At 37.3% G+C, this 24,363-nt stretch overlaps 1 protein-coding gene across 2 annotated transcripts in view; it reads right to left on the reverse strand.

The window, feature by feature from the left end:
* Positions 1–24,363, reverse strand: part of CHM (CHM Rab escort protein) — a 216,316-nt gene that overhangs the window by 56,891 nt on the left and 135,062 nt on the right. For both annotated transcript variants that reach the window (XM_075538794.1, XM_075538795.1), the window contains 3 exons: positions 18,789–18,866; positions 5,185–5,289; positions 4,728–4,791 (listed from right to left, as the gene is read on the reverse strand). In XM_075538794.1, coding sequence (XP_075394909.1) covers positions 4,728–4,791; positions 5,185–5,289; positions 18,789–18,866 — 247 coding nt within the window. The remainder of the gene's footprint in view (positions 1–4,727; positions 4,792–5,184; positions 5,290–18,788; positions 18,867–24,363) is intronic.

Here is a 24,363-nt window from a genome sequence, read left to right on the forward strand (position 1 = left end):
GAAGGCACCTGTCTCAAACTTCATAGATATTCTAAGTCATTAAAAAATAATTCTCTCAACTTCCAGTTACCACTTGCATATTCTTTCTCTAATTCCCATCATTTCACTTTTACTTCAAAAATTTTAAGAGGGATAAAGGAAAAAATTCTATATAGGAAACAAAAGGAAAGTCAAAAACATGATTTTGACTGATTAATTTGATGGCTATGTGGTAAATGGATCTGAAAGAGACAAGAGGCAAGGAGAACAGTTAGAAAGCAGAAATGGGGAGTCCCTTAACAAAAGCAGTGCAAGTGAGAATGAAGAGGAAAGGCAAATTGAAGCAATTTCGAGGAAGTAAATTGACAGGAACTAGGAGACAAGTGTGGTAGTTACATAATCTGGTGCCAATTTGAAAGGATTATGAGTGAAGGGGTGAAGCCTGGTCTGTTAATCAAGACAAAACCAATGAGGCATGGCCTTCTCAGAATTCTGGTTTTTCACTCCCTTGGAGGCGTGAGACACCTCTCTCTCTCTCTGCTCACTTCCTGCAAGACAATCCTGAGGACAATCCTGCAAGACAATCACTTCATGGCAACCTCAATCTGTCTATTTGTCTGGTTTTGACAAGACACATGGCACTACGCTGATAGACCCCGTCCCCTGGGAACTGGAGAAGCTACGTGGAGACCTCTGCCAGGCACTGGATCCAAAGACTTTCTACCCACTGGCCTGGGATCGTCCTATATTCGGCATCACTGCATGTGTTTTGTGAGTCTGAAGAGGACTTTATAGATTGGTATTGGAAATATGGGCTAACACTGGACTTATGGGCTTGGACTGGACTACGTTGGGATGCTTTACTAATGTACAATTACCCTTCATATAAAACTGTATCAAAAAAATAAAAATAAATTAAAAAAAAAAACTGTATCATACACATATGAGTGTCTATGGATTTGTTTCTCTAGTCTACCCAGACTAACAGAACAAGGAGCTGTAAGAGACCAAAGAAGCTATTGTAGTTGTAGTTGGAAGGTGGCACTATTCATAGAAGTAGAACACTGGAGTAAGAGGAAGTTTAGAAGGGAGTACAGGTGCCAGCCATGGGGAGTACAGGTGCCAGCCATGGAGTAAGAGGAAGTTTAGAAGGGAGTACAGGTGCCAGCCATGTTATGGGAGGCAGACAATCCTGAGAGACACAGAAGTGACTGTCACCAATATCTATGTGGAACTAAAACCGTAAGTATAGATGGAGTTATCCAGCGAGTGTGTGTGTATAAAGCTAAAGAAATTATGGGCTGAAATGAGAATTCTGAGAAACTCTAATATTTTAGCCAAGGGCAAAGAAAACGAGCCCACAAAGACAGTAGGCAGGGAATACGTAATGAGTCAGGAGGAGAACCAGAAGAGCACAGAGCCTGGAAACCACAGGAGTACAGCATTTCAAGAGGGAAGGGGAAAGCCGGCATTGTAAATGTAGCAGAATTATCCTCGTAGAACAAGGCTATACTTTATCCCCTGACCCTGACAAATATGAAGTTATGCAGAAAAAGCAACTATAGTAAAAGAGAGTTATAGAACAAGTTTTTGTGGTCTAGAAATAAATGGGAAGGAAGAAGCTAGAGGCAGCAAGTATACATATTGTCTTGAAAATGCTTGCTACGAGGAGCTGAAAGGTTGGATACTAAATAGAAACAGGGCTAGAGTCAAGTGAGGGGTCTTGGTTTTATTTCCCCCAGTTAAAACAAAATACTAGTGTCAAAATAGGACCCAAGGAAGACTGGTAGTGGGAGGAAGCAAATGTGAAAGAAGTTGGATTTGGATGCGGAGGAAGTGGCCTCATCATTTATCTGTGCCGGTATACATAAGTTGTGGGTGACAGGGCAGGAAGTCAAAGGCTATTCCATGGGGTGTTTTGCCTCCCTTCTCTCAGTGAAGCAGGTGAGAGGATTAGAGTTGATGAAAGAGTTTAAGACTTTGAATAGACACTGAAGAGAAAGGGAGAGGGAGCTGCCTGTGGATCCTAGAAGAGTTGATTGACAGGGGACCAAAGATCTACCTGAGGGAAGCTAGCTGTCATCACTTCATGGCAACCTCAATCTGTCTATTTGTCTGGTTTTGTCAAGAAGCCTCGGTTATCCAGGTGCAGATTATAGCCTGTTCCAGGAATGAGACCTTTGTTTGTAAGGACAAATTTCTATGGGAACTGACAACGTTAGAGGGAAAGCCACTCAGAAGATCCACCAGGAGGTTTAAGACATGAAAAAAGAAGAGGGCAGGAGAGAGCAGACAGACTAAGAGGATGCAGAGGGCACACGGAATTAGAGGTCTCTCACAAGTCAATGACCAGGTTGGATGACGGAAGAGAATGTACTGTCACTATACATTTATAAACTCTGCCCAGCAAACCAACTCTAAAATAGTGAATTAGATAACTCTCCACTCTCAAAATTCTCCAAATTTCAAAACTGTCCTTGAGCTTTATCCCGACTCTTGCATCTCCAATTAGAAGAGGACCTTATCTTGTCATTTAATGAACAAATGGAACCAATTAAACGGAACCTCCCAAGTCTAAAAATGGTCTTGCGTTCACTCTCCTTTCTGGGTGTCCCATATTCTTTCTAAGGTCAATTCATTCTTTGAATCCCATCTTCCCCAACTTTATCGGGCTTGCTCCATTAGTTATTCTCCTCCAGTCTATATTTTTTAGAAGGGGGAAGAATAAAACCTTCTTTGCACTAACATCCATTTTCAATAACCAATTCGCAATTTCTACACAGAGTTGTCTCTATTTTTCCTTTTCACTTTTGTGCATCCCTGTCATTTTTCAACCCATTCATAAAATTCATGGCTTATTAGGAGAGCTGATCAACAATTATATGAGGGGATACCCCCCCAAAACCGGAATCACGCTGAGCAGAGCGACGCTTTCATAGTATGCCTTTGTCCGGCTACGTGCGCATGGATGGAGCGACTTGCTCTGCGTTAGTACAACCAGCGGCAGTGCCTGGGAAGGTCCTCTCTGGTCACAGTGAATCTTTTTTGTAAAAGCAGTTTCACTAATCCCTCATTTTTTTGTGATAGTCGATGTAATAGAACAGTGTGGCCACAAACTGTTGTCATGTGGAACACAGCTTGCAAGGACAACACTATGGGAAAAACACAAGCGTACCAGTGGTTTTCTCATTTCAAAAAAGTGAAGTATCGGATTGATGACAAAACTTGTTCTGGACATCCATCAACTTCCCAACTGGATGAAAAATGTCAATTCATAGTGCACTTGGAGTCTGTTCCACTAGGTCAGACTGTTCATCAAACTTTCTATTTAGAGAATCTGAAAAATTTGAATAACAGTGTGTGACACTGTGGCAGATGAGGGACTGGTTTTGTCACCATGACTTTGCACCTGCTCATGCAGCCATCTCAGTGGGCCAGTGTTGGGCAAAAAACTGCATGCCTCTCTTGTCCTACACACCTGAATCACCTGACCTCGCACCACGCAACTTCTTTTGGTTTCCCCGAATGCAGAGGGACATGAAAGGATGACAATTTAATGATGCAGACACAGAACACGGGAGGTGCTGTCAGTCATCCAAACAGATGAGCTGGAAAATGTTTCCAAGAATGGAACTGCAGATTTGACAAATGTATTACGTATAATGGAGAGTACTTTGAAGGTGATGATTGTTTTGTAAAAAAATTTAGATACACAGCTTTGAATGAAAGAAAAATCCGGTTTTTGGGGGGGTACCCCTGGTATACTTTTGTAATTAGTGCTACGATAGTTATTGTAGAATTTCTTATACTACACTCATGCTTTCACTGGTTATACTGAATTGTAGCTGTTATTTACTTGTCTATATCATCTAGACAGGAAGTTCTTTGAGGGCCAAGAGGCGATGATGGCTACCACTATCTCTTCAACATCTAGCTAGCACACAATGGCTTATATGTAAAAGGCATGGCTTGCTGACTAATGAAACGAAAGTATTTGTGCCAGATGGAGAATGGACACATCTATTTTATATAATAAAATGCTTATAATTTGAAGAATTTTAGGAGCTTTTCATAAGCAGTACTGCATATAGCATATATCTGACAGTCACATGCACTGAGTAAGGGGACAATTTTTGGTCATTGTTGTAAAATACTCATTTTATAATGAAAAGGAACATATTGCTGGGATATATGTGTCCAGACTGAGGGAGACCCCAGGCATAGAGAAATTCCTATGGGATTAGGAGTACAAAGGAGGAAGCGGGCACTGGAACAAACAATGATGGATGATGGTACTGAGGAAATAGCAACTCTAGGAACTATTGCAATATTCTGAGAAGCCTAAAGTTCATTCACACCAGGTCTAATGCTGGTGATGAGGTTATCACCATGACGATTCGGGTGGTTACTATAAATCCTTTCACTGGAACATTTTTTAAAGTGTGTTATCTTAGGATTCTTTTTCTTTACCACAATACTGTAGTTTCTGTGTCATAAAAATAATTGTTGAAAATTAAGCTTTGGTCCAACATTCCCAGAGTAAATCTAGGAGACAATAACTTGTGCTAGAAGAAAATTCTTTTTAAGAAACACAGCATTTGCATTAAAACCATTACGTAACTCTTAAAAGTTATTAAAACCAACTAGTATCTGTGATTTGATATATTTTATTTCAGCAATACTGATTTATATATTAATATGTAACTTAATCTTGAATATATTATTAAAAAGTTGAGAACAAAAATTACCTGTTGATCTGAATCTGTTTTTAGCAGAGATCTATCTGTAATTAAGACTGCCCTGGAGATCTGCCTATAACACACAAAATAGCAAATAAATCAGTGATTCCGATTTCATGGACAAGTTTCACTTATATTTACATAACCACCAGATGGCATATTTCAAAGATTTACATGAGGATAAAAGCATCACCTCAGAAAACCAAGTCAAGTTTTTTTTTTTGTTTTAATATATTTTGGGCTCATGAAAGAAGGATGTGTGATCTGCAGACTTAACACATCTGAGACACAGGAAGATATGCTGGGCTCCCCCAAAACCATATCCCATAAGAGATTAGTGGCAGGATATTGTGTATATTTTAGGTTTGTTCTATGTGTACACCATACTTGAAGAGCAGCCTCATCATAGGCAAATGTCAACATAATCACGGGCAAGTTTTCTCAAATGGGTGTAACAGTGCCTTACCTGTATTGTACACTTGAACATATGTTCTCAGAAAAATAACTGTCCTCCACAATGAAATGCTTAGAGATTATTCTCTGGCCAAACTGATCTATGATTGCTTTACATCTATAAAGATAAATAAGCACAACAAAACGTTCATGTTAATGACTAAATATTTTTAAAAATTAACATAATAATCAGCTACCACTCTTAAAGCTTAAAACTAATTATTGTGAAGATAAACTTAAATTGCCTATAATTTTAACATTTTTAACATAAAACTGCTAATAAATGAAAAGGAAAAAGATCCTATTTTGCTGTACAACCATTGCTGTTAATTCTGACTAACAACTGCAACACCAGGGCTACTTTTGCTGCCATCAATTTTTTGAAATGGAAAATAACTACGAAATCTCACTTAAATATCTATCCTGAATGTCATTAACAAGTAATGGTAAAATTAGAATAAGTATTTTCACTTTTCTAATATTTAGAAACAAACACTTCTCCTTTGCATAGAAAACACTGCTTTAAATAGCTATACGAAAAGAGGAAGAAAAAAGTTAATTAAATAGCATGTTACATATACTGTTCACAATCAGTAAAAACCACTAAGACCTTTTTTATTTTGCTGTTAAGTGTTGCTCTTTTGTTCAAGAATAGCTCTCTGGTCACATGTTTGATAATGTTTTTATCAGAAAAAAAAGGTGGGTGGGGTGGATAGAGCTTCTTTTAATATTTGTTACTACCTTAGTTCACAGGTCTACCATAGAAAGATTTCTTTCAAGTGTTGTTTCCAAATAAGGAATACACTTATGCATGGACATTATCAGGTCTCTGTCATCTGATATGTGTTGGAACAATGAATCACATAGACCCCTCCATTGACCTTCTTTCAATGTGTCTAGATAAAAAGATGAAAATTAGAATCCATCTCCTTGCCAGTGCCACAAGTTATAAATGTACTTTATAGGGTTCATTATCCAAACTAATGGACTAAAGGAAACATCCTTGAAATGGACTTAACAGCCGTGATAAAGCCAGTAGAACACTATTTCAGGAACACTATGCAAATGGCTATATGTTTCCTGTATATTTTTATTATAAAAATATAAATTTAATTTACTGTTATCACAGTTTCCCCTTTGGGGACCAGAATTATTTTATTTGAAATATACGAATTATGCTCCTCACAAAATGCAAAGAAATAATTTCAAGATACCATATTTGAAATATACTAGTATAAACATACTGAATCACTTAAAAAATCATACAAGCTATATTTACCAGCCATAAAGGCTTACAAAATAGAAGACCAAGAGTAGGCGAATTTGATTCTATTACCTAAAGACAGCCTGTGATATTCTTGAATAAATGGCATATCACCGGTTTCTGGATAGACTGTGATGTTTGATTATATTACATATGCTTAATATATATTCTTAATCAATTCACTAACTTCAGTTATAGTATATTACTATTCATATGATTTTTCCCATTTCCCCCGCCTTCCCCTTTACTTTCTCTATTTCTATCTTCATCTCCTCACATTGTATTAAACTTGAGCCCTTGTCCTTAAAATACTTCCTTAGCTATATAGATGAAAGTTATTTATATTTAAATAAAATTACTTAAGAAGAAACTGCTTATTCAGTTGTTGTTTTGTTTTAAAATGTTCACATACAATCTGAAAAACAAGGCTGTTTAGGTTACAGAGAACGGCTATGATCTGTCATTGACAATGATCCCTATTTCTTCTGTAGAAGCTCACAGCCCTTTCTTTCATTTTAGCTCACAGACTACAGACAATCAAGAGAGAGTAAGTTGGGCAAAAAAGGGGAGAAGGCTGCTAAATGACATGGATTTGGATTACACAGTTTTATCATTTGCCAAAATTCAGCTAATGCGCACCTAAGATCTATGTGCTTCGTTGTATATCTATTTTACATCCAAAGGCCTGTAAACAAATATTGAACTCTAGATTTGCATTCTGAAATATTTAGTTCTAATGGTTCTTATGTAATGTTCTAATGGTAGGTTTCAGTGGCAGATACACTGAAATTCTTTCAACTTTGGCATATAACATAACATAAAACTGGAAACAGAGGGTTGGAGTTGTATAAATTCTGAGCTTTAATGTGGGTTTTCACAAAGGATCATATTTTAATAGACCACATAACTAAACCTGGTCCCAATTTATGAATCCTTTTTTAGGCTGTCAAGTACTAATAGGGCTGTTTTGGTAGTAAATATTACTGGTTGATAGACATTGCTTTTAGAAGTTACAATATTAAAAAGAACTACTGGGAACAATCAAAAGAGAAGTATAGAGGGACAGGAAATTAGAGAGTTCGACTATTCAGGAATAGCTACTAATAAATATGCCTCTTTATGTTGTAGTTTCCATGGGAAACAGTGATTCTCAAAGGAGGAGGGGGAGAAGGAAGCAAATCAGAATCACACCTGGGGGACTTTGTTCAAATTATAAGTACCCCTGGAGATTCTGATAAGCTCCCAAATCCCAGGAAAGAATCACTATGCTAACTTTTTTATTTCACTGTACTCCACAGAGAAAAGTCAAGAGCTATTGGTATGGAAATATATATGTGTGTGTATGCGCATACACATACCCATATATACATACATATACATATATGCACACACAGCATGTTTGGTAAAGTCAAGGGACAGTGAAAAAGAGAAATCCACTCAAGAAGAAGGAATGACACAGTGGCTGCAGCAATGGGCTCAAAGGTGGGGAACAATGTAAGGATGGCGCAGGACCAAGCAGTGTTTCATTCTGTTGTACATAAGGTCTTTATGGGTTGGAACTGATTTGATACCACCTAATAACAACAACAGCAACACACACACACACGTATGTATGTGTACACACACACACACATTCTTCCCCTGTAGAAATTGAAATGATGATCATATGACCTGTTTCAACCTGGTAGATAATAAGAACGCACGTCAGCTGATCATTTTCCTCACCGAGTACTATGGCTCTAAGCCTAAGGAAAGCTGTTGAAATGAAGGCATGTACAAACAAGTGGTAAGATTTGGCTTCCCCTAAGATACTTATTATATATTAGGTCTAATTGTGAGAACAATGAAGAGAGGGATATTGATTTGGGACTCAGCTTTTGTCTTTCGAAGATTACATAAAATTATATGACAGACAAGTAATGGATTACAACAAAATGAAACAGTGCTACTACATGCATTAAAAATGCCCGCCCACCCCACTAAACCCGAAAAAGCCAGGAAAGATTAACAGCACTTAAGATTCAGTGGAGGGCCTTTCTGATCCTCATAAATAGTAAACTGAAGAGAAATATGTTAGGATTTTACAGTTACAAGGACGGTGACCTAGTTGATCATAAGAATCACAAGCCAAGCAGAAGACTTTTAGACTTTTAAATCAACACATCATAGCTTTCCTTTCAATTCTATGAGTATACATAGCAAAATGACAGTAAGTAAAAGCCATTCCGCAGGATTAAACGCAGTATCTAGAATTTGACCCAGGAAATAAAAATAAAATTAAAACAGGAATCTAGTCATTATTATCGTCACAACTAATATAATCAAAGAAAAGCAGAAACCACATGTGGAATAGGTTTGCAAAAACACATTAAGGAAATGAGAAGATTCACAATAACAGAAGGTAATAAAATAATTATTCCTATTCAATATGCTTTTCTATGCTTTCTCAAATCCACCACCTCAAATGCTACCACCAGCTAAAGCCATCCTACATAGTTTTTTCCTCAATCATGATCTTGTGTAAAAATCTACTACAACAATTTCAAACACCAGTTAAGATTGTTCCAAACTTGTGGGGTCTTACTCTGGCCTCTCTTGCGCTCTATATAAATATTTTTCAATTGTCTATCATCTTCTTCCTTCTAGATAGACGTAACACCCTTTAAGTCTAGCATGATGAGTTCGCCATCATTCCTCAACCACTTTTCCATGCAGTACTAGCGAGACCATTTTACTCAGGCATTGGTAAGACCAGCAGTCATGCTTTCTCTACCTCAGGAGCTCTCTTCTTCCATCTAATCGACCACTACCTTTCTATTCCACTTTGCAATTATTTCTTGGAACTCGCTTCTTCCCATCTCTGCTGACATTGCTTAAACTCAGTCATGGACTACTAGCAAGTGGGTAGCACATTTGTTCAATATAGATATGTGGCATAACATCTCTGCACCACGAAAAACTATTCTAGGAAACGAGGATAAAAATATCTTACATTGAAGCAGTTCCCATTGTAATACAGATTCAGACAAACACTAAAATGATATGAAATTGCCAAGTGTAGGAATAAAAGATAAGCGTGGGGCATGATGAGAATACTAAGGGGAGGTACTTGACTAAACCTGCGATGAAGGGATAGAGTATAAGGGAGTACTCACCAGAGAAAATGATCCATCCAGTGATTAAAAGATGAACAGAGGCGAAATAAGGACATAAGGGAGAGAAGCTTTCAGGCAGCGAGGCTGCAATTACGTGGTACAGAGGCAAATCAGGGAAGGGCAGTTACAGAGAATTTCAAGCAGTTCGGTATTTATGACCAGGAAATGAAAAGAGATGAGGCTACAGGGCCAAGCAAAGGCCAAATTACCCAGGGTTTCATGCCATGAGCAGCTGAGACTTTATTTTGAACTTCCTAAAGCTAACAAGTGAAGTTAGGATTGGCTCCTCAAACGGAAGTTGCTGGTTGAAACGAGCACATCAGCTCCATAGATGACAGGCCTGGCAATGTCCTTCCAGAACTAAACCTAGGAAACCCGATGGAGCAGTTCTATGCTATGTAACACATGCTTGCCACGATCTCAGGAAACAACAAGAAATATACATTATTAAGTAACATCTTTATACAAAGAACATCACGTTTTATTCATTTCTATATCTTCGTTGCAACTAGCATGAGAGTTGGCAGAGGTTACATTATCTAGGAGGGGCACCCCCCTAAAAACAACAGAAGTCTTTTTTTCCAAAGATATAGATTTAATTTTTTTTTCACAAAACAATCTTATCATCTTCAAAGTACTCTCCATTACACTTAATACATTTATCAAATCTTCAGTTCCATTCTGGGAAACATCTGACAGCATCTCTCTTGTTTCTTTCGTCACCTCTTCTATGTTGTCAAATTGCTGTCCTTTCAAGTCCCTCTTTATTTGCAGAAACAAAAAGCAGTTGCATGGAACAAGGTCAGGTGCATGAGGCAAGAGAGGTATGCCGTTTTTGCCTAAAACTGGTGCACTGAGATAGCTGAGTCAGAAGGTGCATTGTCATGTTGGCAAACCCAGTACCCCACTGCCACAAATCAGGCCGTTTTTTATCTCACATTGTTACACTATCTTTTCAGAACCTCTAAATAGAAAGTTTGATTAACAGTCTGACCTGGTGGAATGAACTCCAAATGTACTATGAATCAACATTTTCGTCCATTCGGGAAGTTTACAGACGTCTGGATCAAATTTTGTCACAAATCGATATTTTACCTTTTTCAGAATAAGAAAACCACTCATACACTTGAGTTTTTCCCATACTGCTGTCCTTGTAACCTGTGTTCAGCATCACAAGGGTTTCTGTGGCATTTTTCCTGAGTGGGAAGCAAAATTTCACAGCCACATGCTGTTTGCTGAAATCGGCCATCACGAAAAAACAAGGTCTGATAGCGCAACTGCTTTTATGAAAAAATTCACTGTGACCAGAGAGAACCTTCCCAGGTGACATCACTTGCTTGCACTAACTCAGAGAGTTGCTTGATACTTGCCTAGTGGGGGAAAAATGTGCACTACAAAAAGCTTTTGTCTAGTTTTTTTGTATCCCATCATATAATAGTATCACTATCATATTTTTCATTAAAAATGAAACAACAACAAAAATTGCCACTGAGTCTATTGCAACTCATGGTGACCCTTAGTAGAGCTTACCAAGGCTATCAATCTTTAGGGGAACGGATAGCATCATCGTTCTCCTCCAGAGTGACTGCTGGAATTTAACCACCAACCACTGCATTTCCATGTTGCAAATGGAACATGCTACATCAGAGGTCCAATGATTTTCCCACAAGAACAAATATAAATCAAGTCACATCATTGATACTAAAGCTCAACAACCAAAAAAAAAAATCAAACAAACTCACTGCCAGCAAGTCAATTCTGACTATTTTACTTCATAGACAGAGTAGAACTGCCATTTGGGTTTCCAAGGCTGTAAATCTATATGGGAGCGGCCCAACATGTAACTCATTATTCCATCACTAAGGCTTCTACTCTCAGCAGAAACATCACTGAAAAAGACAAGTATTGACTGATATCCCTTACAAACATAGATGTTAAATTTTTCAATGGAACACTAGGGAACAGATTCTATTAAAATATCAAAAAACAATACATCATGACTAAATGGGATTCATACAAGGATGGTTTAACTTTAGAAAAAAATATCAACAAAATCTATCACATAAATAAAGCAAAGTAAAAGAATGCCACGATCATAACAATAGATATAGAAAAAGCATTTGACAAAATCTAACAATCATTTTTAATAAAAATACGCCTCAAAATCAAAATAGGAGAGAAAGCCCGCAACATAGTTAATGGTATATACACAAAGCCGAGACTCACTGTTATTCTCAATGGAGACCAAAAACATTCTTCGTGTGAATGGGAACAAGACAAGGATAGATGCCTTTTACCATCAGGACTAGTCAATAATATATTTTAAGTCTAAGCAATAGCAACAAGGTAAGAAAGGAAAACAAAAGGCATCCAAATCAACACAGAATTAAAACTATTTGCAAAGGATATGATCCAACAGGGCGAATACCCTGGAGATTCGATAAGAAACATTTGGAACTAATGAAAGTATCCATCAAAGTGAGAGTACAAGATCAACCTAGAAAAATCAATGAGATTCCACTATACTACCAAAGAGAACTATGAAAAAGAAATCAGGAAAATAATACCATTTACTATAGCCAGCCAACCCAGGAAGTCCTTAGGAATAAATATAGCCATAGAAATAAAGCATGTATCCAAAGAAATCTATAAAACACCATTGGAAGAAACCAAGAGATATACATAAATGGAAGAGTATACCACGTTCATGAGTAGAAAGACTTAACATTGTGATATTGTCAGTACTACCCAAAACAATCTAGAAATAAAATGCAATCTCCATTCAGATTCCATCATCATTCTTTAAAGGGAGGGAAAGACTAATCACCAGATTTATATAGAAAGGAAAGGGGTCACAAGATAGGAAAGTAAAACTACAGAACAACGTAGGCCTCACACTCCTCAATCTCAAAATATAAAGTCACAGAGTCAAAACAGCCTAGTATTAGCACAGTAATAGACACAAAGACCAATAGAACCGAATTTAGAACCCAGATGCAAAGTAATTCATCTATGGACAAGAAATATTGACAAGTCTCTTTAACAAAGTGTTGGCACAATTTGATTATCTATTGAGATAAATGAAATAGGACCCATATGTCTCAATATATACAAAAACAAACTCAAGATGGATCAAAGGTCAAAATCTAAAACTAAGTTTAAAGCAATATTAGGGGCAAGTTTAGGGACCCTAATCAATGGCATAAGTGTACTATCGAACATAAATAAGAAAACTAGATGACTGGGACCGCCAAAAAAAGTAAATATTCATGCACATTTAAAGGCTTCATCAAAGAGTGAAAAGAGAATCTATTAACTGGGGGGAAAATGTTTGTCAAGGACATATTAGACAAGGGATTAATCTCTAAAATTAGTAGAAAATTCAATATTTAGATAATAAAGACAATCTAGTTAAAAAATGGGCAGAGGATATGAACAGAAATTTCACCGAAGAAGACATACAGGTGACTAATGAACACATATAGAAATGTAGGTGATCTTCAGAAAGATGCAAATCAAAACAATAATGAGGGACCAGTTCACGTCAGCATTAGTAGCAACGACGACAACAACTCGAGAAAACAGCAAATGCTGGTGAGGCTGTAGAGACATGAGAACCCTGATATGCTGCTGGTGGGCTATAAAATGGTGGGATCACTGTGGAAAACAGTATGGCACGTCCTTAAAAAGGTAGCACCAAATACCATCCAACCCACCTCAAAGCACATATCCTAAAGAAATAAGAGCCTGGTGCCTTTATTATGAATGCTATTAATGTTAACAGCATCATTGACAGTAGCTCAAGGGAAATACGTGTTCATCAACAAGTGAATACATAAACTATGGTGCACAATGGGATATTATGTAATATTAATAATTATGAATCTGCAAAAACCTCATAACATGGGTGAACCTGGTGGACATTATGCTAAAATTAGTTGATCAAAAAAAGGGCAAATATTGTACTAGTGCACTGCTTTGAAGAGCCAAGCGGAAGTTTTCATACAGAAAGAAGCATTCTTTGAAGGCAATCACAGTGGGAAGGGAAAGAAGGGTAAGTCCAGAGTATTTAGAGGGCAGTGAAAAAGAGGAAGGCTCTCAACATGATGGAACGACACAGTGGCTGCAACAATGGATTCAGGTACAGGACCAATTGTGAGGATGACACTGGACCAGGAAGCATGTGTTTTTGTTGTGCATATGGTCACTGTGGTTAAGAACCGGCTCAATGGCACCTAACAACAACAACGGAGGTGCAAGCATATTAACTTAGGTGAAGGGAAAGGCAATATACATAAGGGACAGGTAAGCACACGCTGATTAAGGCACGAGAAGACACTAAGAAGAGCACATGAGTTAAAGAGAGCAAAGGTATATACACAATCTTGCAATAATAATAATCTATGAGTGGGATGCACAGATAGATATTGAAGCTGCAAAAGAGTGGGAAGGCAAATGGAAATACCAATATATACAAGTTAGAAGATATTTCCCCATATGTACTTAGATGTATTGTAAATATATCCATGAATATAGGACAGCATACAAGAGTAAAAATGAAGACTTCTTAGACACAACCAAACACCTTGAGGAATAAATTGCTGGGTTTGGGAGTTCAGGACCATAATCTTGGGGCATATCAAATTTGATTGGCATAACATAATCCACATAGACAAGGTTCTACAACTTTACTTTGGTGAGTAGTAAATGAAGTCTTAAAAGTTTCTGTGTAGCCATCTAAGTTGCTACTATTGGTCTCTTTCCAACCAGAGCAAAGAAGAGTAAAAAACAACAAAAAAGACTCATGACAACAGTTAATTAAAAGGATTAATGGACCACAAAGCTTCCATGACTCTGACACCAGAACTTGGTGGCTCCTCAATACCACTGCAAACATCTCAGAAAGAGCTAACAATAGGAGGGCCTGGAGAGAGTAGGAGAAAAATGTGGGGAAAAGACCAAGTTTACTGGTTTGACACAGACTGGTAGAATATGCGTGACTATAGTCCTTAGTCATCCTGTAGCCCTTTAAGCCACTCCTGTGACTTAAATTTCAGCAAAAACAAAAAACAAAAACAAAACCCAGCCTATAAGATAAATAACATTAGGGAGGTCTAAGTTCTACAGTCATCTCTACACCATTCCGAAATCAAACAATACACTATTAAACGGTCAAATATGGGTTAGAATCAACTCATTGACTGTATTTAGTTTTGGTTAAGTGGTCAAATCAAAATTTTTCATAGCCAGTGCTGCTTGAAAAGAAAAATAGTCAACAAGAATATTCAGTTTTCAAAAAGAGTCAACAGAGAGGTTCAAAATTAGAATTTACTAAGAAGGGAACAAAAGATACATTGAAATATGTCCTCCAACAATTAAGAAAGCCGGGCCAATAGAAGCAACCTTGATGCCAAGAAAAGCAAATAAAAATTAATAATAAAATCTAGCTGAAAATAAGTATACATTTGATTATATATTACATATACGATTAATTCAGGTGTCTCGTAAATGTCCCATTTCTTCTCGTAAAATGTTATAGGACATTGTCAGGTATAAACACATTAAAGTCAATGTTACAATAATTTTGCTCCTAGAAACTTTCTTCAATGGAAAAGGAAAAGTATAAAAAGGCCATGATCAGTCTTTAATCTTTATTAACTTCATTCACCCAACACATTAGATGCTTGAAACCTGCCTTGGTCCTGCAGCTAAAATGGTGAGACCCTGATTTTTCTTATCAGGAATTTAAAGTAAAAAGGAAGCTAACTGTGGGAAGAGGGAAGGTAAAGAATTTTGAAGCAGTCTGTGACAAGGAAATAACCTTAAAACTAAAGTGTGCGTAGCTCGTAACCAAACCAAAGGGGAAAGGGTGTCAAGTGTTCCCATGAGAAAAACAAGGGGAAAAGTAGTAGGAGCCCAAAAGGGGCAAATGCAAATATCTGCAGATTCCTAGTTCAATATTCTAATTACATTTAGTATAAACAATTGTCTGACTCACCTCGAATGCTTGCAAAGAAAGCTGTGCTAGATATGTTTAAACATGTGGTCAGTGCTGTTCCTCAAATAATTACCCCTTTCTTTATATTCAGGTCCCTACCAAATGCCTTCTATTACTGGTATCCTAATCATTTGATTTTGACTAAGAAAGCAGTGTTTGGGAAAGGTACATTACCTGAGCCAATTGCAATCAACACTAGCACTGAATGTTTATAGAGAATATATTGTAGAATAGATTTTTAACAAATCAAACTATTAATATAAATTTAGTAATTAATATCAAGGATATAAATTCACAAATACAAAGTATTGGTTGTCTTTTAAACAAGACTTTTAAAGATCATTGAAAAAGCAATTCAATACTTATTTCATGAATATTATGAGTGTAGGATAAACTTTTAAAAAATACCCTAAGGTTATACAAATACATAGTTATGGAATATAATAAATTTTCCAGTGAGAGAGTAATACACAGTATCCAAAGTGGTCAAGATGGATAAGGTGATGCTGTTCAATAGGAAACTGGAGTTCTAGTAATAGATAACAATTAGTATAAAATTTATTTAGCTATTTCACTAATATCCATGCAAGTATATATATACAGCTTGTTTAAAAAATATTTGAACTTCTCATTGGGAAAATTTGAGATTACTTTAACTCTTTAAAAATGGCTTACAGTTTGGTATATAAAATATTAAGATTATTGTCTATTTTTTAATGTTAATCAAAAGGCAAGCACTTTGCAGGAACTTTAATAGAAGCATATCAGGTCAGATAGGATACTTGTAGATTACTACCACAATCCAGCTACCTTATCTTACAGATAAAGTACCTGACATAGAGAAATGTGACCCTTCCACTGTCATTCAGTGGCAGTACTGGGATTGTAGGTATTCTAATTTCATTCCAAGGCTACTTGATCTTTACATATGTATAGGAGTTACAATAATTTTTGTCTTTGAGGTCTTTCTATGGAGCACTAAAAGAAATGTAAAATCAGTAGCAGTTTTTCTAGTACTGCAAATTCACATTTGATCACTAGTAGAGGGTAGGTTGATCTTGACAAAGCTTGGTAATGAATTAAGACCTAGAGACCCCAGTCAATCATGGAACACAATTGTTAGCTGAATTAGAATTAGCCCCAACTCATAGTGACCCCATCCCATATATATAGCATTTTTTCATTTTTCAGAAGTACATGGCCAAACCTTTCCTAATGGTCTTAGTCTGGATGCTCTGCTGAAGCCTGTTTAGCATCATGGCAATACGCAAGTTTCCATGGACAGATGAATGGTGGTTGCCCATAGGGTACACTGACTGGGGATTGAACCCAGATCTCCCACACAGGAGAGTGTTCAATCACTGTTCTTTTCTTTTCTTTTTCTTTTAAAATGATGACATTTTTATTGTGAGAGTTCCCAGTAATTTTTCCAGTGAATTATCTAACTATAATTCTAAAATAATGATTCTTCTCTACTTAAGATTGCCAAATGCTGTTTCAAGCGGGTAACCATTAGGGCCATTTTACAAATTCCAGCCAGGTCAAAGAAACATTCTCAAATCCAAATGAGAATCAAGGATTCAAGAACAATCACAATTTGGTAATCCCTAGGTATATTAATGACTCACACAACTAGAAAATAGTTTATTATATGTGTGATTCTTAAGTAGGGCACACAACTTTTTCATATAGATCAGTGTTTCTCAGTGGCATCTAAGTAATAAGTAGAAGCTACTTCTCAGTCACAAAGCTGATTCTGATCACAACAACCTTGTATGACAGAGTAGAACTACACAACATGTTTTTAAAAGTCTAAATCTTTACAGGAGCAGACAGCTCCATCTTTTTTTTTGAGTCTGGTGGGTCTGAACCACTAAACTTCTTGGAGTTAGCAGCTTAACATTTAACCTGAGTTCCTGTCTATGGAATATTTAACATAAAATTCACTTGCAATGTTTCTTGAAAATGAAAACGTCTTGGCTCTGCTTTAAACATGTTGCCCAAGCTGGCTGTCAGAGGGACAGGCCCAGAAACCTGCACTTTTGATATATTAACATGGTGATTCTTAGTCACATTAAAGTTTGAAAACTATAAGTCTACAATGCTCCTATTCAAGACCTTTAGCCCTCTGCTACTACTGCAACTAGGACCTACAACAAAATCATGAAAAAATAAGTCTGCTAGTTCAGAGGATATAATTAAAAACTAGGTTAAAGTTAAGGAAAATGTATAATTTACTTCAGCAAATCAGTATACCTGATTGTGGTAATGACCTCAACACTCTTTACAGTGTGACCGAACTATTGAATTATGTAATGTGTGAATTATATGCCAAAAAAACTATTTTTTAGAGATGCTTAAAAACACCAAAGGGGTAAATTACACACACACACACACACTTAAACAGATCCTAAAACTTCACCCATTTTGGCTTCGAAGTAAAGCCTAAAAGTCCCAGAAAAATATTTTAGCATATTTCAGATAAGAACATAAATATCTTCAAACAAAATAAATCCTAGAAAATATAATAGAAATATGTAAATATATGGACCAATCCAAGGTGATCAATCTTACTAAATAAATCCTAGAAAATATAATAGAAATACATATATAGATTGATCAATTGATGGTGCTGTTTTTGTTTCAGGTGGGTAAATATTTATTTCGATCCTAAATCAGCCTACAGGCCTGATACCACTGTAAAAAATAATATCCTCAGATAAGAGGGCAGCATAGTTTATGACAACATTTTACCTAAAATCTCGTTAAAGTTTTCTCTCTTGGAGTGACATGCATTATCGGCAGAGATTAATCTGATGAGTCTTTAGGTGAGCTTCATTTTTTAAAGTGCAATAATAGAGGGTTTTGTTGTCATCTGATGAAAATCAATTAGAGGAAGTAAGGCCACAGGAAAACCAACATCACTCATCACCAACCAACCCCCAGTAGTTGAAATGATTTGTCTTCCAAGCTTGGATGATCAGGAGCTATAGTCGTATTGCAGGGAAATTAATTTAGTTTCTATATCGTGAACTCACTTTCCTTGTTCTAGAAGACTCAAACACAAATTACTTTTAATCAAGGTTGACATGCTATTAATACCAAAGTGGATTTTGAGGAATCATTTTTTAAAATAGGCTGCAGCATCTTTTTCACCTGTGTGGGTATAACTCTAGGAAGGTTATTTACATCATCCTTACTTTCTGGAGTCTTTGTCCACAACAAGGCACTCTACGGAATGGCGAAGACAATAGATTCCACCAAACACGGCAGACATCCTAAAAAGAAAATAACAAATATTAGGCTAAATTGGTATGTTGAAAATTAAGGTAATATTATTTTCTTTGAAGTTACGTAAATTTAATAGTTTGTCTTACAGAAAAAGGAATTTGGACAGTAACTTATTTTCTCAATGATGTTATTAAAAATGCCTCAGAGGTAAAGATTATTTATATTCTGGTTCTGCAGAACTATACCTTCTAATCATACACAGTTAAAGCCTAAAATTGTGAAAAAGAAAAAGTGCCCCTAATCAAGGTTTATATATTCCACCCACCACCACCCCTGCCAAAAAGAGCTACTGACTACCTGTGGCACACAAGACTACCAACAGCCCACAGAAGTGATGTAAGAATTACCAAAGGGGACATGGGAGAGGGGGAGGTGGGGGGAAAGTTGTGGTGTTAACAAACCCAGGGACGAGGGAAAAACAAGTGATCCAAATCGGTGGTGAGGAGGGTATAGGAGGCCTGGTAGGGTGTGATCGAGGGTAATGGAACCAAGAGGAATTACTGAAACCCAAACAAAGACTGAGCATAATTGTGGGACAAGAGAAAAGTCAAAGGAAATAGAGGAAAGAGTTAGGAGGCAAAGGGCATTTATATAGGTCTAAATAAAGGCATGTACATATGTAAATATATTGATATATGAGGATGTGGAAATAGATCTACGTGCATATATTTATAAGTTTAGTATTAAGGTAGCTTATGGATATTGGGCCTCTACTCAAGTACTCCCTCAATGCAAGAATACTTCGTTCTATTAAACTGGCATTCCATGATGCTCACCTTCCCAACATAATCACTGAAGACAAAGCGGATGAATAAGCAAATGTGGTGAAGAAAACTAATGGTGCCTGGCTATCAAAAGATATAGTGTCTGGGGTCTTAAAGGCTTGAAGGTAAACAAGTGGCCATCTAGCTCAGAAGCAACAAAGCCCACATGGAAGAAGCACACCAGCCCGTGCAATCACGAGATGTCGAAGGGATCAGGTATCAGGCGTCATCAGAACAAAAACAATCACATCATTTTGATTGGGGGGGGGTGCGTAATGGAAACCCAAAGCCCATGTGTAAGCCACTGGACATCCCCTTACAGAAGGGTCTTGGGGAGGAGACGAGTCAGTCAGGGTGCAATATAGCAATCATGAAACATAGAACTTTCCTCTAGTTCCTCAATGCTTCCTCCCCACCCTACTATCATGATCCCAATTCTACCTTACAAATCTGGCTAGACCAGAGGATGTACAGTGGTACAGGTAAGAACGGGAATCACAGGGAATCCAGGGCGGATGATTCCTTCAGGACCAGTGGTGTTAGTGGCGATATTGGGAGGGTGGAGGGAGGGTGGGTTGGAAAGGGGGAACCGATTACAAGCATCTACATACAACTTCTTCCTTGGGGGACGGACAACAGAAAAGTGAGTGAAGGGAGATGTTGGACAGTTCAAGATATGACAAAATAATAATTTATATATTATCAAGGGCTCATGTGGGGGGGTACCAGGGAGGGAGGCAAAAAAATGGGGAGCTGATATCAGGGGCTTAGGTGGAGAGCAAATATTTTGAGAATGATGAGGGCAATGAATGCAAAAATGTGCTTTACACAATTGATGTATGTATGGATTGTGCTAAGAGCTGTATGAGCCCCTAATAAAATGATTTAAAAAAAAGAATTAACCAAGAAGTCGCCATACAGAAGTGTTAGTAGGAATCAAGCAAGAAAGACTGTGAAACACGGCAGGAGTTTCTGCTTATGAAAAATACTACATATTTCCAGGAAATAATGCTAACCTGGGAAGTGAAAGCTAGAGCAGTAACATGGATTAATCCTGTATAAACTCGCAGCAGTTTGCCAAACTCAGTAATCTCAGACTTGGGTTTTAATGCATTCATTACGGCAGGAGAGGGCTTGGCAGCCAAACAAGGTTCAGCACAGAAAGAGATTTTCTCTGATAACTTTTGGACCTTTACAGGACTACATTCTCAGGGAAAGAGTGAACTAGAAAAAATCATTTATCTTGGTCTCTTGGTGGAGGACAGTATTTATAACTAACGGTCTGCCCTTCTTCAGGCAAGGGGTTTGAAATCATATTAGAATATGATCCAAGAAACTCCTAACTAATAGTATAACATGAAAAATGACTCGAGGTCTGTGGTACCCCAAGGGACTTGGTGGAAACAACTGCTAATGTTTTCTGAAGGAATATAACCCCAATTCAGGCCACATGAGACGACCACAGATAGAGCCCACTGATAATGGGTTTAGGTTCTAAAATGATACAACACATGAGGAAAAAGTCTCACCTGAGAGTTGTGAGACAGCAGGATTGGATTCCTAAGAACTTTAATCAGACAATAGAACTATTAGGATGATATTATAATATACGTATGTTTAAAAGGGATGAATCAAAAATATGAGAGAAGGTACAGAGTGGATAGTTTCCAGTGAACCCTAAACAAACTAAGGCATAACTCAGTTATCACTAACTGTTCTGATCAAGGACAAAAGAGATGGTTCTTGATTAAAGAGGACAAATTTGAAACTGACCTCTGAAAAGAATCTAGACCTACTGGACAAGCTGACACTAGGACTGCCTGAAACTATTGCCAATATATAAATCTGTAAATCTTAAATCAAAACCATCCCTAAGTCATATTTCGACTACAAAACAGATGACCTCATATAAAAAAGAGCATTTCCTGTTAATACTGTACATCTTTAAAAATCTGTAAGAGACCAAATGGTCACAATTGCTCTAAAACAAAGAGAAAAGGGTAAGGGAAGAGGGAAACCAGATTACTGGAAACGAAACACCCAGAATGGAATAAATGAGAAGGCTCACACACTGCAAAAAAGTAAACCGATGTCATGGAACAATTTCTATTTGTTGGTGTTGTTAGTTGTCAGTCAGTTCCGATTCAGCAACCCTAGATACAAAAGAACAAAACACTACCTGCTTGCCCATCCTCCTCACAATTGTTCTTATATTTGAGCCCACTCTTGCAGCCACAGTTGTCTGTTCATTTGGCGAGGGCCTTGTGTTTTTTTCACGGCCCCTCTTCTTTATTGAGCATGTTGTCCTTCTTTTGGGATTGATCTTTTCTGACATGTCCAAAGTAGGTGAGACAGTCTTGCCATGCTTCCCTTTAAGGAGCATTCTGGCTACACCTCTCCCAAGACAGAGTTCTTTGTGCTTTTGGTAGTTCATGGTACTTTCAATATTCTTCATCAGCATCCTAATTCACTCATCGATTCTTCTTCGGTCTTCCTTATTAAATGCCCAATTTTCACATGCATATGAGGCAATTAATAATACCACGGCTTGTGCCAGGTGCACCTTATTTCTCAAATGAAACTCCTTGGTTTTCAACACTTTAATGAGATTTTGTGCAGCAGATTTACCTAATATAATGTGCTGTCTGATCTCTTGACTACTGCTTCCGTGAGTACTGATTGTGAATCTAAGCAAGAAGAAATCCTTGACAACTTCAAACATTCCGCTATTTATCATGATGTTATCTATTAGTCATGTTGTGAAGATTTTTATTTTCTTTACATTGAGCAACACAAATGCTCCCACAGTACAACAAACTGACAGACCAGTAGTGAAGGAAAATGTGGTCTACATTAGAATACTATAGATTGATTTAAGATAATGAACTACATTGCTTGTGGCTGTCTAGTGAGCTCGGACTCAGCACATCTATGCACAAAAGAACAAAACACTGCTGGTCCATGGGCATTGATGTAGCCCCAAGTAAAATACAATCCTGAACAACTTTCATTCATTCTCTATCTTTGAATTGTGGTGTTGCTGAAACATACTGAACAACCAAGGACAATCAGAACAACAAACCAATCAATCTTGGACATATAGCTAGACTGTTTCTTACAACCAGGAAATGATGGGACAGAATGGATGGATAAACTAATAGGAAGGACAAAAATACGTATGTTTGTATTTGAGGCAACAGACAACAAAAAGACACTGGACATAATATTCTGACCCAATAAAGGAGGCTGATACAGTGATCAGGATGACAACTAAAAGGGTAGAATAGACATAAAAGAATAAATAAATCCCGGACCATAGCAGAAGCGTGGAAACTGTGGAAAGGATAACAAAAAATTGTGAAGGGATTGCACAGTAATTGGACAGAATCAAGGGTGAACCGCAGAGTTTCTAAGCTATTCCCTACGTTTCCTAGGACAACCATAACATAATATCATTAAGTATGTCCATTTAAAGAACAGAAATGTATCAAGTCACAGTTTTGGAAGCTGCAAGACTAAATGAGCATATCACCTTGTCAATTCTGAGGGCTCTAAAGAGTGAAAATCCTTGGCATTCCTTTACTGCTTGTAGATAATTTTCACATAATTTTTTTAAAACCCTAAATCACTACAACTCCATAGGGCAGACTAGAATGTCCCATGACTTTCTGAGACTGTTAGCCTTTCTGGGAGTAAAAAGTTCTTCCTTTCTCCCATGGAGTGGATAGTGGTTTGGAACTGCTGACATGGGGGTTAGCAGCCCAGCTTGCAATGACTATGCCCCCAGGCCTCCCCTAGATATAAAAGGTACCAAGTGTGCTTGACACAATGGATGGATGTATGGATTGGAATAAGAGTTGTAGGAGCCCCAAATGAAATAATTTTCAAAAAGGTAGTATAAAACAAAACAAAAGCCAACCCTGTCGCCAATAAGTCGATTCTGACTCACAGCAAGCATACGGGATAGAACTGTTTGTTAGGGTTTCCGAGGCTGTACGTCTTTATGGAAGCAGACTTTCTTATCTTTCTCTCAGGGGGCAGTAGGTGGATTTGAACCACTAAACTTTTATTAGAATTCCAATGTTTATACTACCGAACCATCAGAGCTCCTTGAAGTAGTATAAACCCAGATCAAGCCAATTGATACCTAGTCGATTCAGAAACACAGCGGCCCTACACAGGGTGTCTGAGGCTGCATCTCCTTCTGGGAGCAAACAGCTTAATCTTCAGTGGATCTGCTCTTAGGTTCGAACTGCTGACCATGTTGGAACTAACAGCATCATTAGGGCTTCTTTTGAGATAATAGGTATGATATAAGTTTCTCATCTATTTTGTTTTTAACTAAGAGCTCAAATAAACAGAAATACTTTAGAATAACTATAAGCTTAAAAATGATTTTGATAAAAATATAACCTCTTAAGTATACAAATAAAAATTATTGTTTATCTATAGCTAGTAATTGCCAACTGGTACTCTATGAAATAAATTGAGCCTGTAGATAAAGTTTTTGTTTGTCTAACTCCATAATTTTAGGGGGTAAGGTTTCAAAGTTACCTCTACATAAGCCATCTTAAATTGTGGTTTCTTGAAAAACTGGGAACAACTGACAACACTGTGCCTGTAAATCTGCGTTCTATAGTGGTGTATCATCTGTTCTCTATGAATGGATCACAGACTCTATCGTTTATTGTGGTCTCTACTACTCCCTGATGTATTTCTC

The sequence above is a fragment of the Tenrec ecaudatus genome, chromosome X (genome assembly GCF_050624435.1).
Source record: "Tenrec ecaudatus isolate mTenEca1 chromosome X, mTenEca1.hap1, whole genome shotgun sequence".
Taxonomy (NCBI): Eukaryota; Metazoa; Chordata; class Mammalia; order Afrosoricida; family Tenrecidae; genus Tenrec; species Tenrec ecaudatus.